The sequence below is a fragment of the Dendronephthya gigantea genome, unplaced genomic scaffold (genome assembly GCF_004324835.1).
Source record: "Dendronephthya gigantea isolate DGI-Jeju-01 unplaced genomic scaffold, DenGig_1.0 000036F, whole genome shotgun sequence".
Lineage (NCBI taxonomy): Eukaryota > Metazoa > Cnidaria > Anthozoa > Malacalcyonacea > Nephtheidae > Dendronephthya > Dendronephthya gigantea.
In genome coordinates this window covers 1188259-1205038 of record NW_021163046.1, presented here as the reverse complement: position 1 = coordinate 1205038, position 16780 = coordinate 1188259, and the positions used below count along the sequence as shown (strand labels likewise).

At 37.8% G+C, this 16780-nt stretch overlaps 1 protein-coding gene across 5 annotated transcripts in view; it reads right to left on the bottom strand.

Annotated features, from left to right (window-relative positions):
- Positions 1–10606: 10606 nt before the first annotated feature.
- The window catches only part of LOC114525927 (kinesin-like protein KIN-5A), a 48677-nt gene continuing 42503 nt past the window's right edge, over positions 10607–16780 (bottom strand). For 2 of the 5 annotated variants that reach the window (XR_003687277.1, XR_003687278.1), the window contains exons 20-25: positions 16663–16740; positions 15729–16240; positions 15035–15364; positions 12795–14912; positions 12329–12525; positions 10934–11321 (exon numbers count right to left, since the gene is read on the bottom strand). Coding sequence is in view for 1 of the 5 variants with exons in the window: in XM_028547386.1 (XP_028403187.1) it covers positions 12385–12525; positions 12795–14912; positions 15035–15364; positions 15729–16240; positions 16663–16740 (3179 nt within the window). In the remaining 4 variants the exon portion in view is untranslated. Of the gene's footprint in view, positions 10909–10933; positions 11322–12327; positions 12526–12794; positions 14913–15034; positions 15365–15728; positions 16241–16662; positions 16741–16780 lie in introns of those variants that run through there. The other 3 variants (XR_003687279.1, XR_003687280.1, XM_028547386.1) reach the window with 3 other exon arrangements.

Sequence of the window (16780 nt, the reverse complement as noted above, 5' to 3'; positions counted from 1 at the left end):
GATGTAAAGAACTGTGGGGCGTTGTAGATGGCTATGCGTAGCTTTGGGGAACTGTAAAGGGTTGTAAGGAGCTATAATTATGTGTGTAGATTACAGGAGGTGGTGTCAGAGGACTTACAGTCCTGCAGTGTTAACGGAAATGAACCAGGATGGAACTTGTTGGCGCTGTTGGTAAGCATTCTTACCACGAATTCCACCACTTCCCGATGACGTATTAGAATACCCACTAATCTGTATGCAATATGGACTAGATAGTGCATCTGCAATGGCCCCGAAGCTATTGAAATACTTGAATTAATCGTCTGGTGTTAATAAGAACACGCTTATATCGATAGTTCTATAGCTCTCGGTTAAACAAAGCAACAGTCGGACAGCTAGATTTGAACTTTGAGCAAACGAGAACTCTTGATTGAGCCTTGAGAGTCGAGGCAGTTCTCAACTGTAAAGACAGCGATTCAACTGTAAACCAGCGTAGCAAACTTACCTCGCGTTAAGTTTAACCTAACTTACTCTGTATCTCAAAAGGCGGTGATAATCCGATATTATTCGCACACCGAAAGCAAATACCCATCCTACCTTATTACAACAACATCAATCGTCGTCGTGAGCTTCATCTGTTTACAGATTATAGCTTGCAACCCAAGACCTGTTCACAAGTACGCGCCGATAAGCTGTGGTCAACATTAAAAAAAACAAGCTCTAGAATTCCCCAATTTTAAAAGGTGTTTACAATGAGCTAAGGTTTCGAGGTGAAAAGCCGGCCTTAGCTTACGCAATTGCCTTGAAATTTTGGTTAAGGGGCTGATTACATGAGCCCTGTTACCCGAGATTCAACGAAGCGTGAGATGACTTTGAGGTATTGAAATAAGTCTTTATGATACCAAACAAGCACATGCTATTGTTGTGGTGATTATATGACTGTCAGGATCATGTTATTTGCTCATTTCAATACCTCAAAATCATCTCACGCTTCGTTGAATCTCGGGCAACCGGGCTCATATAAACAGCCCCTAAGGCATGTGCTTTTCAGAGCGATATAACGAAGCGATGTGATGCTTTGCTAGACGCCTAGACTATTAATCATTGGCAGTCATAATATGCAAAACAATCGTCCTTTCCATGCCGACGTAAAATTATGCATAATCACAAACAAAAGATTATTACACCGAGGACTATTCTTAATTTTTGGCTGGATATTTGTGTCCTCGTGTCCACAACAGTAAAAAACAATCGCTTTGAAAAGAAATCGGTCAAGCATAAGAAGAATACATCAATATTCTTCTCAGCCAGCGTCTAAAGGCGCCTGCATGTTTAATGCTCAGTTTCAATTTCCATACACGGTCAAGAGCTCTTCGACTTCGAACTTTTTTATATTTTGAATGTACTCGTGAGGGCATTGCTATCTAGCTAATCTATTAACACGGTTTTAGGGTAAGGCCATGTTTTAATCGACTATCGATCAGCGAAAGGGAAAGCTAACTCTGTTTTTCTCGCGTTCTGACTTATTTCATTACATGATTCATGCGAATTTTGACATTGATTTTTGATTTTATCATTCTTGAAATTTTCGCACGCACTAGAAGTTTCCTGGAGGCCGGATGTTTCCAAAACAATAGAACTCTCGTTGCTCGTATATGAATCACTTAAATGAATCAGCGATTTGCCCCAAGGCAAAAGTGAATAAGGACAGCTCTACTGTATGACTCAATTATACGATAAGGCCAAGATAAACCATAAGAAACCGGTTAACAGGTTAACTTTATGTCTCGTCAAAAATGAACTATTTTCAGAACACGTCAGAAAATTGGAGTTAATCAGAATATGGATTGTAACTTTCTTAAGGACACAGTATGGTCATTACATTATAATCGAAAGATGGTTAAGCACATTACATTATAATCGAAAGATGGTTGTATATGTATCTGTATAGGCTATACATGATGACGCTCAGGTAGGTTAAGGTATGAATACCAGACAATGGTTTGACTACTGTAGGCTTAGCTGCCGGGTTCGGTGTTCCTCCAAGGCTGCGTTCACGCTCCGGATCCGCTCGTCACGACATCGTCGTTTGTCGTTATTGAGCAACGATTATTAGCAAAATTTTATTAGTTTGAATGATTTGGCATACTTATTTTTACAGATCTCCACTGTCTTCAATATTTGACCCGTTCCAATATTGCAATGCGGTACCTTGTGAACGGAGCCCTAATGCATGTAGGCGACCGTAAGTCTCAATCTCAGTTTGCCAAAATGTATATGTGAATACCTGAACATCTATACATATTTATTGTCCGAACAGGTCTTGATTTAAGATCACATGAAATAGTCCCCCCCCCCACGTAACCCTTGAGTCGTGGGGATGAAATTTGTTATTTTGCCAACCCCTAAGTTCTTGTATTTTCCCTCGTAAACACTGCAGCCAATGGCGTAGCCAGCCTGTCAATTTGTCCCGCTATGCTAATATCTTAGTGTTCACTGACTGAGAAAACAATAGATTTCTAAAGACATGAATAATTATAATAACTCGAAATTTACATAGCGGGACAAAATCGTCAGGCTGGCTACGTCTACAGCCACTGAAATACATTTCTACGCGAAAACCCCAGTGAAAAATAACATTTGATAGTCGTGCATGCGGGATTATAGCATTAGGGGATTGTAGATTTTATCATTTTAAGCCCATTCCCGAGTATACCCACCCATTTTTTGAGAAAGGTTATCGCAACTTCGTACGCACCAAACAGTGGGAAAAAATCAGAAAATACTTTATCATACGCTACAGAAGGAAGCCTTAAGGGCTTTTACTGAGAACTTCCAAGGGCCTGAACTGTTGAATTCTATCGTTTTTTAAAGTGCTTAAACTGAGACAAACAGTATATGTATGAATGCATGTTTAACCGTATACTGACCTTAACGTTGTGATTTGCCAGCTTAGGCGGGAAAAGGATAAAGTTCGCGATGATCGTACGAAAAATTTCGATTGGCAAATCACAGAGAAAATATGCGTCTTCCATTCACCTTTTTAGACCGGAAGTCAACTCTAATTCTAAAATTATAGCGATTCCGTCAGTTGACGTAGTTTAATGTGAAGTTTTGGCTCGTTTTACGAAGGAATTCTGATAAAGATGACAATTTAATACCGATATCAAGGTTATGGTTGTTGTGACTGTAGCTAAGACCTGATTACTATATTTTTTGTCGTGAAGGCAAAAAAAGTTGAAGTACTTGATGTCCGTTCTGTGCATCTCTTCTGCTCATAACAAAGCGTGCGCAACCGATTAAAAATTATCCAAATTTTGCATATGTTCGGGGTTTTTTAACATAATCGCTAGATATTCTGTAATTTTGCATAGTGATATCACACTGCAAGTAAAATAGCTTACCGGTACACCACGTAAGTATTTAATACTGCAGTTTAAATACTTCTGTCGTTAACAAACTATCATACGGATATATATAAACTCTAGAGTACATATTATATTTATAATTACATGTTATAAATATTATAATGAAAATGTAAAGATAAAAATTGGTTTGTTTCCTTTATACCGAGTTTATATCACCTATGAGAGCGCTTCATAGTTCCGCAACTAATGATAATTATTTATCTGCAAGGGTCCATGTTGCAAAAAGAGTTTCGTAAACAACATTGGAGATTGATAATTGCAATACAGAAATCTCTGCAAATATATGATAGTGAATATGACATGCGTTTAGTATTTGCAACTGTACACGCCGAAAAAACTATTTTAAAGTACTCGGTAGTCACTAGTCAGTCGCCAACATTCAAACTCATTGTTGATTATATGAGGTAAAATGCTTTATCACTGACAATTATATCAAACCTTAAATCAGTCATCATCACGTCGGCCCTTCTCGCGTGAATGCTATTGTCATTCATTCGTCCTTAGTTGTTGTGAGAATTAATTTGAAGAAAACAAACAATTATTCTGTAAAAAGGTTGATCTATTATCCATTTCCCAAATTATTTACCCAGACTCAAACACAAGTATATTGCGGGGACATAATTAGTGATAATTACATTTATTCATTAACAAAGCCTTTAGTTTAATTGTATTAAATGCTATAGTTTATTTAATTAAACTACACGTGCGGACACCAAGTATAATGCACGGAATGTTTGCAATAATTTTGACATTCAATAGCTTCGAAAACATATGAGCAACCTTGAACATTAACAAAGCCATTTCTATAAGTCAATTCATGCTGTAAACTCGCATTTTTTAACACCCACGCCTGGAAAGTAGTATAAATTTCCATTTACCGATGTTCAGGCCCGGAACTTGGTGGAGGGAGTTGAGTTTGTGGGATTTGACGCGGCTGACGCGCCTATCTGGTATAGAAATTCTGCTTAGAGCTAGCTTGAGGTTGAGTATACGGCTGTTGTTTTAGTTAGGAGACGACAAATATATTATTGCGACTGAAGGATATTGCTGATGATTTCACGGTGATAACGAATGTTTTGATTACTCTTGATAAACATGCATTATCCATGTATATACTCAGCAGTGTGTTAAATATTATGGGTTTCTATGTGTATCAAATTTCACTTTGTGATCGTGTAATAAATCTTTAGGTATAAGGTAATACCCAGTGGAGTAAACAGACAGTTGTCTAAATTTTCATGTTTCGGATTTTTATGAAACTAACTCTATGCTCTAGCTCACGATCAATCCACATAGCCCGTAATGTATGCGAGATTCTTAGACAGTTCGTAATATTTCAAGAAATATAAACAGTTACTTTGTTTACATGTTTACATTTACAAATGCTTTCCAATATAACCAGGGAGCAGCGTAGCAGCGTTTAAATAACTTAGCATCAAATGTGGTATAACAACTGCTTAAAATAGACAGAACACTTCTCGACGTTTCGACCTGAGGGCCTTCGTCAGGAGAGTTCGTTAGAGTGTTATAGACGAACCCATTTTTCAACTCGCTCTACCTACGGTGGACCGAGTAAAGACACATAAGGGTTGCTTTCCGGCACTGTCGCGTTTTTTGTACATACGTACACGCACGTACGTATACAAGTTTAAAATAATTTAAATGATATACTTATGAAATTAAGTAATTAACGATTGAACAATGCATAGGGCTGGATTCTGTTTATGATTTAGTGTGTTTTTCCTGGTGATAAAATTAATTCAAGTGCATCTTATTCACGAGTGTCAATGAAGGGTGCTTACGAAAGAGGCGTGAAATTTTTATTACGTAAAGGATGTCCTTTGAACTCAACTTGCCACACTTAAGTACAAGATTTTTTTTCAACGACTTGCCACTACACACGATTTACGAGTTCTCAAAAAATCAAGTCAAGTTCGAGTGCCGTGACGTATATACGCTACTCAAAAGACTTGTTTGTGACAAATGTGCTTTGCAACGGCAATTCAACGAGAAATTCCTAACATATCCAGCCTAACAAATCCATCGTCAACGCATTGTGCTTTAGGAAAGGATTGAAGTTATTGAAGGTAAACACTGCATTTTTTTGCATATTACGTTGATGATCTGCGGGAAATCAACTTTGAATGACCCAATTTTAGCCGTCACGCCACCTCTGCCTTCGTCATTCGGGAATATTAAAAACTAATGAAATGCGTTGGAGTGATTTCACAGCCTGGCTGTAGGCTATTATAGTCTTAATCAGGAAGTAAACAAATAACGACTAGCCTTCGTTTACCACATAATTAGTTATTTCACTACATAGCTCACGAAACTACTGCAGCTCTTAAATTTGAATCAATAAACAATACACTGTCACTGACGAGACTTTTGAACATATCTATTATATATACCCATGCAATTTTTCTACAACTCAAACCTCAATAAGATCTTAGTTTATCGTTTCTTAGATCTCTATCTGTTTTACATGTTATGAATACTTTGGGTAGTTTCAATTCATTGATCTCACTTCTACGTGTAAATTTTCTAGCGACTTTAGTCTTTAGCTCCCTACAAGAACGGTTTCTATTACCCAGTCAAAAACACAGCGATATAATTATGTTATTTTGATTTAGGCACCAATGCTCAATTCTTCTATTCGAGAACAATGCTAGCTTAATATAGGTTCAAATGCACACATACAGCTAAATATCTCACAAACGTAATCTTGTTACAAGTGTGTCTTTTTTTCCTTTTTTGGGAAAAGCGTTGTTTTGAAACGGCATATCACGCGTACGCCCCATAGGCATAGGAACATAAATTTTACAGTTTGACGTTTTATACTTGACTACAGAGTGCTTTATTTACATCTTAAATCGCCAAGGTTGTGCAAATTGCAAATGAAATCCCATCAATTTCACTCGAACAGAAGCGGGAAACCTCTGAACTCATGTGGCGTTTTGACGTCATCTGCGTAGAATTAATTTCAAACGTTTTCGCGTGTGTGAATGAAAGTATGCTGAACATATTTCACATTTTCTCGTGCATGCTTGTTGCTGTTTGTCTCTTGTGTTTGACATAAACAACTTCGAAATTGTTGCAATCAGTGGTAGCGAAAGATGGCGGAATGTAGCTACATTCTACATTTTGGGCATGAACGATTGAAAAAAACTAGCAAGATAAGCCAACTTGATGATGTGTAATTTTAACACAACAAATAATAGAACCTCCTCATAGTCACGTCTGCCCTTCAAAGACACCAATTTAGCTTTGAACGACTGATATATATGCATTTTGCTCAAAAGGAACATGAACATGGTTCTACATCTTTTTCAGCTTGCTGTTCTTATGTTCCATACTATTTCTCATACTATACGAGCTTCAGTGAACAATTTTCATTTGACTATTTGAACCTAAGCTAAAACCACTGAACTGATGTAGAACGAAAAAGATGTAGAACCATGTTCATGTTCCTTTTGAGCAAAATGTAGCTAGCTATATCAGTCGATTCAAAGCTAAATTGGTGTCTTTGAAAGGCAGACGTGACTAAGGAGGTTCTATCATTTGTTGTGTTATAATTTCACATCATCAAGTTCTTATCTTGCCAGTTTTTTTCAATCGTTCATGCCCAAAATGTAGAACGTACATTCTGCTTTCTTTCGCAACCATTGATTGCAACAATTTCGAAGCTGTTTATGTCAACCGCAACAGATAAACAGCAACAAGCATGCACAAGAAAATGTGAAATATGTTTAAGGAAAGAACGAGACCACGCAGTTGTTTTGAAGCTTCACTTATCTATCGGCTTAACTATTATCAACGTCTTCAGTCTCCACCCTTTACAAACTAAAGGACAGACTGGGTCACACTGAATTAGCTAGCCACAGATGCTACAAGGAACAAAATCTGAAATTAAAATATACACTGAACAGTGAATGCTATACCGTTACGTCCGTTAAATGACCTGAAATAGACGCCGGTTGTATTGCAAGATGAATTTTGTATCATACAGTGCTGATACCACCGAAATAGGAGCATTTTTTTATATAATTGACCTCAAATTTCCTTATCAAACAAATATTTTCGCAGTGTTAATTGAGAAGACAAGTTATCAAGGCCTCATTTAGAGAGTTTCCTATTAAAAAAACACAAAGATATTACCTGTTACTGATTTGCCAGCCAGATTTAGGCTGATTTGCCAGCCAGATTTAGGCTGATTTTCCAGTCAGATTTAGGCTGATTTGCCAGCCAGATTTAGCCATTTAGGCTGATTTGCCAGCCAAAACTTAGCCAGTAAATTGCAACCCTTATTTCTGTCAAACAGTTAGTCGCATTTCGTTTATCTTTTTACACCTTATTAATCCGCTAGTAAGGTATCATCAAAACAATGTTGCGTGTATTTTGCCACGCAAACTGTTTAAAATAATACAAATATTCGAAATCAAATCGCGATAGCTGAAAAGATGGCGCCTGTTATACCCACGTAACAATATAGACTTATAGTACTTTGCGGTTAGGAATAATTCAAAACAATAGATGAATATCTTTTAATCACTCACTTAATCTGCCTGTTAAAGTTTGCCTATTTCTCACTTTTTCTTGCAATTTTTTCACGCATTCAAATAAGATACCCGCAAAGCATTGTAGGAAGGACTGGAAGGTCGATATTCGACATTCCGCCATCTTGTTTTTACTATTTCCATCACATGTCTGATCGTATGCAAAATTTCGATGTTAATGAACAAAAATAGATACTTCAAACCCAGAATAGCACACATACTTCAAAATATTTTTTAACAACTTTGCTTTAAGAAGTTATCACCAAAAAATGTTCGTATCTCTGCTGATAAAGCGGATGCAACTGTTAAAAAATCAAAAATTAAAATTCCTAAAATTTCGCGCGCTTTTAAGTTCGTCCAGAGGTCGCTTCGTCGCGTGATGGCACACGTGAGCTTACTTAGTTATTTCGCGCTTCTGCTGTTGGCAGTTGCGAGAAAAGTTGCCTGATTTCTAGGAAATTAGGACTAGTTTAACAAGGGTTGACCAAATATAAAATGGAATTTTTAATAAATAATTAATCAGATATATTTAATATGTGAATAATTATTAAGAGTTGCTAGTTTCTTTCACAGATGGTTTTCTCCACTGCATGATTGCTACACCTAGCACGACAGAAACTACGGTGAAGCCCTGCGCTATCACCCGCAATCTCATCATGTGCTGTTGTGAGCGAGAGTGGCCCCTTTGGAACGACACCAGACCATAAGTTAGTGCAGCAACTGTTCCAGCCATACCTGAATATAACAGGAGAAATCTAAATGATTAGAGTTTCTGACTAGTCATTGATTATTGCTGTGATAAGGTGATAACTAAACATCAAGATATTGCTAGCTCTATAAATATACTGTTATTGAGATGTTGCATAATAGTGTTGCATAATAGTGAGTGGGCTGAGTGTTTGTTTATGTTTGCTATGCTATGCCCATACTTGTATCAGAATAATCTAACAGAGAAATCTTCTGAAAAGGCATATTGATAATTTTTGGTTTGCCTAATGGTTAACAAAACCATCTACCACTGTGTGTGTTGTGTGGTTAACCATTATTGACAATTCAAAATGCTAAATTCAAATACAAGTAAGGTCACAAATAACAAAGAAACATTAAAACTATTCGATTATGCATCACTTTCTGTGATTACTCTAGTCAGACATGTTGAAATGTTCTCTAGCAGAACAGCTGAACTGGCTGGCCACTCTTTCATTTACTACATGTGGGCTATGAGTCTGCTATGACCAGTAAATTGCATAAAAATTGGGAATACATTGTATGGCTGCATGATTAGCCCTACTGTTAACCCATATACTGTGTATAGTGGTACCTGTCATAGAAATATGGTGGTACTTGTCACAGAAAATTGTACAGTGAACTGATGTGTTCTAACCCATGCTCATTTCACGGTTTTCACCCAAGAATATACCCACCAAATGGAACAAATGGATTTTCCTTGCATTTCCGCCAAAATTTTTCCTTCGATGACTCTGGTCTATAGCTGAACCAGAATTCATCGTCGTCCTCCTGTTCGGGTTTCATAATTCTTTGCCAATAAACGTGTATAGAATTGATATTTTGATAAAATTTGATAAACTGAATATATCTTCAAATATCACAAGTATTCCAAAACATTACTGTGTTTCCACCGCTTTGAAAATTTTCTACTTCAAAAATGGCTTCAAAAATAGCGGGTCGCGACATAAAAAATTTTAAAAATAGAGCATAATAAACTGTATTTATTTAACAAATATATTAAAAAAAACAACCTGATTTCCGTTTTGTAAAATATTTTTACAAACCCTTGCTTGTTTTCTTTAAGCTTGTTGAAACTTCAAAGACCTTTTGGTTGTGGACTTTGGCTCTCAGTAAAAAGAATTCCATCATTCCAGTAAAAGAAATAAGGCAAAGTGGAAGTTGACTTCTAAAATCCAAGATGGCGGCGAGATCGAGTGTTCTGTGTTTTGTTAATCCTAGATTTGCTCCTATTCTTTTTAGAAGATCGCTTAACTTTTATAGCTCAAAAGGTAGTACATATTGGTTTTTGCAAATTTGGATATATATTTGATAATCATCCACTATTGCACACTCATAATATCACCTCAAAATTAAAGTTAGCAGATCATATGTCAGAATAACAGAATTCTGATCAGCCAATTCAATTCTCAGTAATTAAGGGATGTCTGTTGCATTTTAAGGTGTCTCTCCTTTGTCAAGACGTTCATATCAGTATTTGGGACCAACAAAACAACTTCATACGTTTAACAAATGTCTTCACATGGAGGGTAGCAGTTTGCCATTTGTGTGTCAAAATTTAGCCCCAAAATTGGCTTGTAGGACTTTGTCAAGTTTTCCTACCAGTAGCCAGCTGCTTCAGTCGTTCAAGGCCTCATTCACCGGGAATATGTGTTTTAAAAGAGGTGTCACTTTGATCAGCAAGAAAGGAAAGCGCAAGACTTGCAAAGCTGTGGCGAAAAGGTTTATTAGAACTGGTAATGGGAAATTAAAAAGATGGCGGTGTGGCAACCATCATCATCAGACGAAAAAGAGTGGTAGAAGAAAACGATTTCTGCGCAAGCCAACTTACGTCTCGAAAACACAACTCAAGACTTTGAATAAAATGTTAAATGGCTGGTAGTTTAGAGGTTCAGAATGAGATTTGGCCTACACTACTTTGAAGTCTACAATTTACAACCAAGCCTGAAACATGTGCAAATTTCTTGTGCAATTATTAATTTGAATTTAACCCAAAAAAAACCTAAGCAGTTTTTCAACAACCAGGCTTGTCATGGCGACCTGTGCGACTGTGTAGTATGACAAGGCTTTGATGAACAAATATATTACATGTTGGTAATTTTTTACCAATGTTAGTTCTGAGAGTCTTCACTGTCATTGTTATACAAATGATGTGACGAATATCGTGGTAGGATCTGACTATTCTTTATCCTCAAAAACTACCAAAAAAAGTGAGGAACAGTTTTCAATGATTATAAAATATTATACAATTTGGATTTACTATGTTATGCATGCATATAGCTCGCTCTATTTAGTATCTAGATTTGGAAATCCAATTCAACCTACTATTAATTGAATATTTGCATCAATGTTTAAGGATTTTGACTTGCTTTAGCCAATGTCGAAGAGGGAAGTTGCATTCCAAATTGCATCTTGGATAGCAAAGTAAATTTTACCCTGCGTTGCAACAATTATGGCACTATAATCTAGAAAAACTCTCACATTCTATAGTCTTGATATATTGTTGCATGTCCCTCAGCCAAGCCTTTATGTAGTTCTCCTACGAAATTTTAGATAACCTAATTACCTTTGCTAATGTTTCAATAGACTTGCCAGCACTTTGTTTTTTTGACTGAAATAAAAATAAGGACATCTTCAGGTTTGTTATTATTTAAGTTTGCATCAGTTTTTCACTGAATTCAAGGGAGAAGTGAGCTTCCCACCCGTTTAAAATATCCCTCTTTATTAAGACATTTATTATTTAAAAATTATTCACCGAAGGCGAGGTGAATATCGCTAAAGAAAAACTGAGACGAAGTCGGGTATGGGGGTATAATTACAAAGGTGACTTTCTGAAAAAAGGAATGTGTTGTTGAAAATACGTCTTACAAATGTAAACAAATATCTCGACAGTCTACAACGTAGTTTCTTAGATCAAAATCATTTTAGGCCTAATTGTTCGCTTCTTGTGCATTTAGGTACAATATTTTCGTTAAAATAACTTGTTTCTTCATATTTTAATATAAACAACTCGCCGCCATTTTGAAAAACCGGTCGCTTGACCAATCAGAGGCCAGAATTTTAAATAATCGCTTTTTGTAATTATTTTATTACTATTATTTTTATTATATCGTGTATTTTGGCGGGAAAATGTTCAAAACATAAAATCTTTTCGGCGTATAATTCAAAACTCATTTATTTTACCTTTATTCTTTAGATTATGTTGTGAACTAAAGTTTTGAACTGTATTTGGTGATCGCAAAACACCAAACGACAAGAGTTATTTCAAAATATAATGCGGCTATCAACAATGTTATGAATGTCAACGCAATTATCACTGAAATGAATACAAAAGTAGCCTCGATCCAAGTGTCATTTTCTTCTCGGCGTATCCCGAGAAATCTTTTCATTTTCACAATATTTTGAGATTATACAGTAAACATACTTTGTAGATGCTTTTCAGGCTTGCAAAACATTCAGTTAATGTTGAAAATTTTAGCGCTGTTGCATGAAGATATAACTGAGGTTTTGAGCATATATTACGCGACATAGAAAAATATCTTTTCTTAATAATTTATTATTAGAAGACCTTGTGTATTACCATACTAGATCCATCATTGGTTGTAATGATCAACCTACCTTTTTCTCGGATTCATTCCTCTGCTCTCTGTGTCCGTGTGTATCTTCTCGATCACTCAACGCAGCACGTGTCTTTGTCGGCTCGGAGCGCCCGCGTTCCCAGCTACCACCGGATACTCCTCTGGATCCCGTATCACCCCTTCCGTATCCTTGTTTATCCCTTCTTCTCGACCGCCATCTTTCACAGCGCTAAGAACCTACAATAGAGTAAAAAAGTAATTCAAAACTTTAAGTAAAGTTTGCTGATATTTTTTAATAAATCAGTATATTAACAGCAAAAATATTTGGTTTCAAATATAATATAGCTAGCAACAAGGCTTTTTGTTGTTATTGGAAATAAATCTGAAATTATTCTCAGATTTTCTCGCCAAATCCAGTTGGTCGTCAGGAACCAACGAAATATAAACGTCTTACTAATAAAAAGGTTTATTTGGCCCGTATGTCAAGTAATAATATATGCTCATACCTGGGTGAGAGGTGTATTTTTGCTTCCTTTGTCAAACTCTATATCTCTCTCCATCATCGCTTCGTTTAAGCTTGCAAGCTGTTCTCTTAAATCCTCGTTATCTTTACGCAACTTCATCAACTCGACACATTCCTGGGAGACCTCGTAATCTATTTCTCCTTGCTCCAAATGGCCCTTTTCCCTTTCGACCTGAACGAGTCGTTTCACGATATTCTCCATCTCATTCAAACGTTCCTTCTCCCATTTCAGTTCCGAGATGGAATCCTCGAGATTCGCCTTTTCCTCGAGAAGCGACGCAACTTCGGACCGAAGTTCGACCAAATTCTCACCGTTGGCACGCACTTCGCTCAGTCTCACCCCAGTCTCCTTGTCAAATTCCTCAACCCGTTTCTGCAATTGAAACTTCTCTTCTTCCAATCCTTCAAATCTCTTCACTTCGTTTGCGAGCACCTCTATATTCTCGACTGCTTCTTGAAGATCATCGGCAAGCTTGATCTTCTCCTTGTTACTGGCACCCAGTTCCTCTGCGAGAATCAGGCAGCGTTCACGTGTCAACGCCAGCTCCTTTTCCCGCCTTTTTTCGTCCTCACTAAGCTCGGAGTAACCCGGCCGTCGATCGGGCGCGGAATCGTTGACCGAAGTATTCGCCATTTCCAACTGGGATTTCAACTTTGTCAATTGTTCCCTTGCTAAAGTTAGTTCATTTTTTAACCTATCCTTTTCTTCCTTGCCCCGATGCAATTTGAACGAACGCCGTTTCGGTTTTAAACTCGTAGAAAGAGATGCGTCTGTCAATTTTTCTTTGTCAACAACTTCGACATCCTGGGCAGATTCGTCGGCTCTTAATCTTGCCTTGACTTTATCCAACTCTTCAGATATCTCTTTCTTCTCTTTCACAAGTTTACAGACTTCGCCTTCGAGCCTAAAACACTTTTGCCTGGATGCTTTGAGCTGGGATTCAAGGGATCCGGTGTGTTGCAAAAGAAGCGAAGCGCTTTTCAACTTGTCCCGTATGCGGCTAGGTTTCCCTTCCATTTCGAGCTTCAACATTTTCAGGGAACCAAAACTTCCACGCGAAGAACGCAACGAGCTGAAGCTTGTGTACATCTGTGGTTCGCTGAGGTCCATCATGGATCGAGACATACTTTGGTAGTGCGGTGTGTAACTTGGCAATGACGTAAGGTTCAGCGAACTGCTCGAGAGATGACCGGTCGACGAGAGGTCTGAGAACGACTCGTTGCCAAAGTTTTTCCACTTTTTAAGATTACTCTCTTCTTCGACTGCCCCAAAGTTGTCAGGTTTCTCGGCACTATCTCCTTCGGCGAGCTGCGATTCCAAGTAAATCTTTAAACCTTGTAACTCCTTCACCTCTTCCTCAAGCAGTTTGTTCTCGTCTTTCAAATGTTGTCTTTCTTTAAGTTCAGTTTCAAGAGCCGTTGTTTTTATCTTGAAATTCCTCACCTCCCCTTCCAAGTGCTTCACAAGTTGTTTCACCAAGGAATACTTTTTGCTAAGCTTTTCGACAACGAGATCCGTTTTGATGGCATCTCCAGATTGATCCTCGGGTCCGTCGCTTTCTCCAGATTCATTGGAACTGTCCGTGACAAAACTCACGTCCGTTTGACAATCTCTTGTCTCGAACTCCTGGGTTTTTGCGTTTAAATTGACTTTCTTTACGGATTCAGTTTCCCAAGATTGCACTTGAATTGATGGCGGAGATGTTGATGTAGTTTTTATACGGTAAACGTCTGTTTTTATCTCAGCATCAGCCTGCGTCGACCCAGCTTGCTTCTTCACCGTAGGAAAGTCTGAAATCTTTGAGGTGTTCTTCTGTGCTACTTTTTCCTGCAAGCCAGCGATGTCTCCATGCAGGTCAGTCAAAAGCGTTTCGAGTGTGGCGCGATCTTTCACGAGCGACAAGCATTGTCGTCCAAGCGCTTCGTTATTCACCTTTATCGCACTGATGTCGCGTTCCAGAGCTTCTATATCATCCATGGAACTGGTTAAGATGAGTTCCGCGTTCATATTCGTGTGTTCAGCGCTGTCAATGGCGCTGTCGACCAGTCGGTTTAATTTCTTGGATTTATCCGAATTTTTGTCTAAGAATTCCAACGTTTCCTGGAGAAAGAAAATTGTTTACAGGTTACAATATATTTAAACTGTGTCATCTTCAGTCAACAGCAAACTGCTATCGTATAAACTGAGTTCAAGGATAAATAAACACAGTTTAATTCACTTACATCTACCTTTATCTCAAAAAGATGCTTCAACGTTTTCTCCGACTCCATTTTGCTCTTTAGCAAATGTTCTCGGAACTCTTCTTTCTCAATCTTGCTTACGGACGTTCTCCTGTCGTCTTTGGAATCCGATGGATTGGCACTAGTGAACGATATCACCTTCTCGACTTCTGGTTCTCCGGGCACGGTCGCGGGTGGCCTGGTACTAGATGACGTCGTTATCGTCTCGCTGTCGTAGGTGGAAATAAGTTTCCCGGATTTTGGATCGTCGCCTTGAGTCGCACTGTTGTTGCTTTCTTTCAGGGAGATTGGTTCTTCTTCAATCGAGGAAACCTAAAATGAGTTCAGTGCAATTAAAGAGAACGTTTTATCGCTTACACTAATATTGGGCATAGAATTACCCACACATCTACACACTACAGTCAAAGCCCTTTTCAATTATTAGGTCGGTAGGTCCAGTGGAACTTTTTCAGCAAAATTACCATCGAATCTTTTTTTGCCAACAAATTTAAAATGCAAAATTGTTTTCCAGAAAACTTTATATTGAGGGAACTATAGTTCGTCAAAAACTTGCCTATATGCTATTATATAAACTAATCTGACATTGGAAACATCTTAAAGTTGATAACTTAACTTTCACCAAATCGGAAAAAGGTTGGCATTTCACCAATTTGGCCGGCAACCCATATCTACCAACCTGAGTGTATGCCTCTCTTGTTGGCTTCCTAACCACTTCATCCTGGCTGAATCTATCTCCCATCACTTTCATCATGAATTCTAATTTCTCATTCTCCTTTGTCAACTTGCCGACTCGCTCACGCCAGTACGCCATCTCTATGTCGTTTCCAGTTCCCGCGCCGCCGTTCCATTTCGACCCCAGCTTCTTTCGGAGGGTCTTGACCTCGAGCATGAGTCCCGAATTTCGAATCAACAGCGCTTCGACCGACTGGCTGTCGGGAACATTCGTATCGCCCCGGCGTTCTCGGAGTTTGTCGACCAATCTTTCGTTGTCGTTTTTCAAAGACTTATTCTTGTGCCGGATTACCTCAAGTTCTTGAACAGTCGTTTCGTATTTTCTGCCAAGTTCAACAAGCTTTTTATCCGATGTTTTTCGTTCCAAAACAACCAGGCAACACAACAGAGCTTTGTCCAACAAAACGTACGTAAGGCATCGCTCTGCATCCTGGGAATTTCCCAAGAATTCTGGATCTAAATTGATTATGAATGACATAAAATATTTATCCAAAAATGGCGGTCAGCTCACTTGTTGGGCTCTACAGATCTTTTAATAACTAAGCGAAATTAAAAAAATTGTAAATACTTTTGTGTAAAATTTCAACGTTTTTTAAATGAAGCAAGCTATGTCTTAATACCAATACCCTTTAAATAAAGCATTTAAACTCGATGTTTTGAGAAGAACGATAATCAATGTTTGATATGAGTAATTTGATGTCGTGTGCATTGTTCAAATAAAATACATGAGCCTAATATTTCTACATTCTTTCAATGAAAGACTCTTAAAACGATCCGATAACTTGACAGTTTTACAGTTAACTTTTACAGATTTTTTTTCACAAATTTGCTACGAGCTTTTCGCAAAACGTGGCTTAAATTTCACTAGTCATACCAACCTGACGAGTCTTCTCTTGCTTCCAGTAGTTTTTGTAGGACATGATAGACATCCTTCATGTTTTCCATTGACGAACGATCTGTAAAGTGAAATCAAAACAGATTGGCCTTAATCCTACA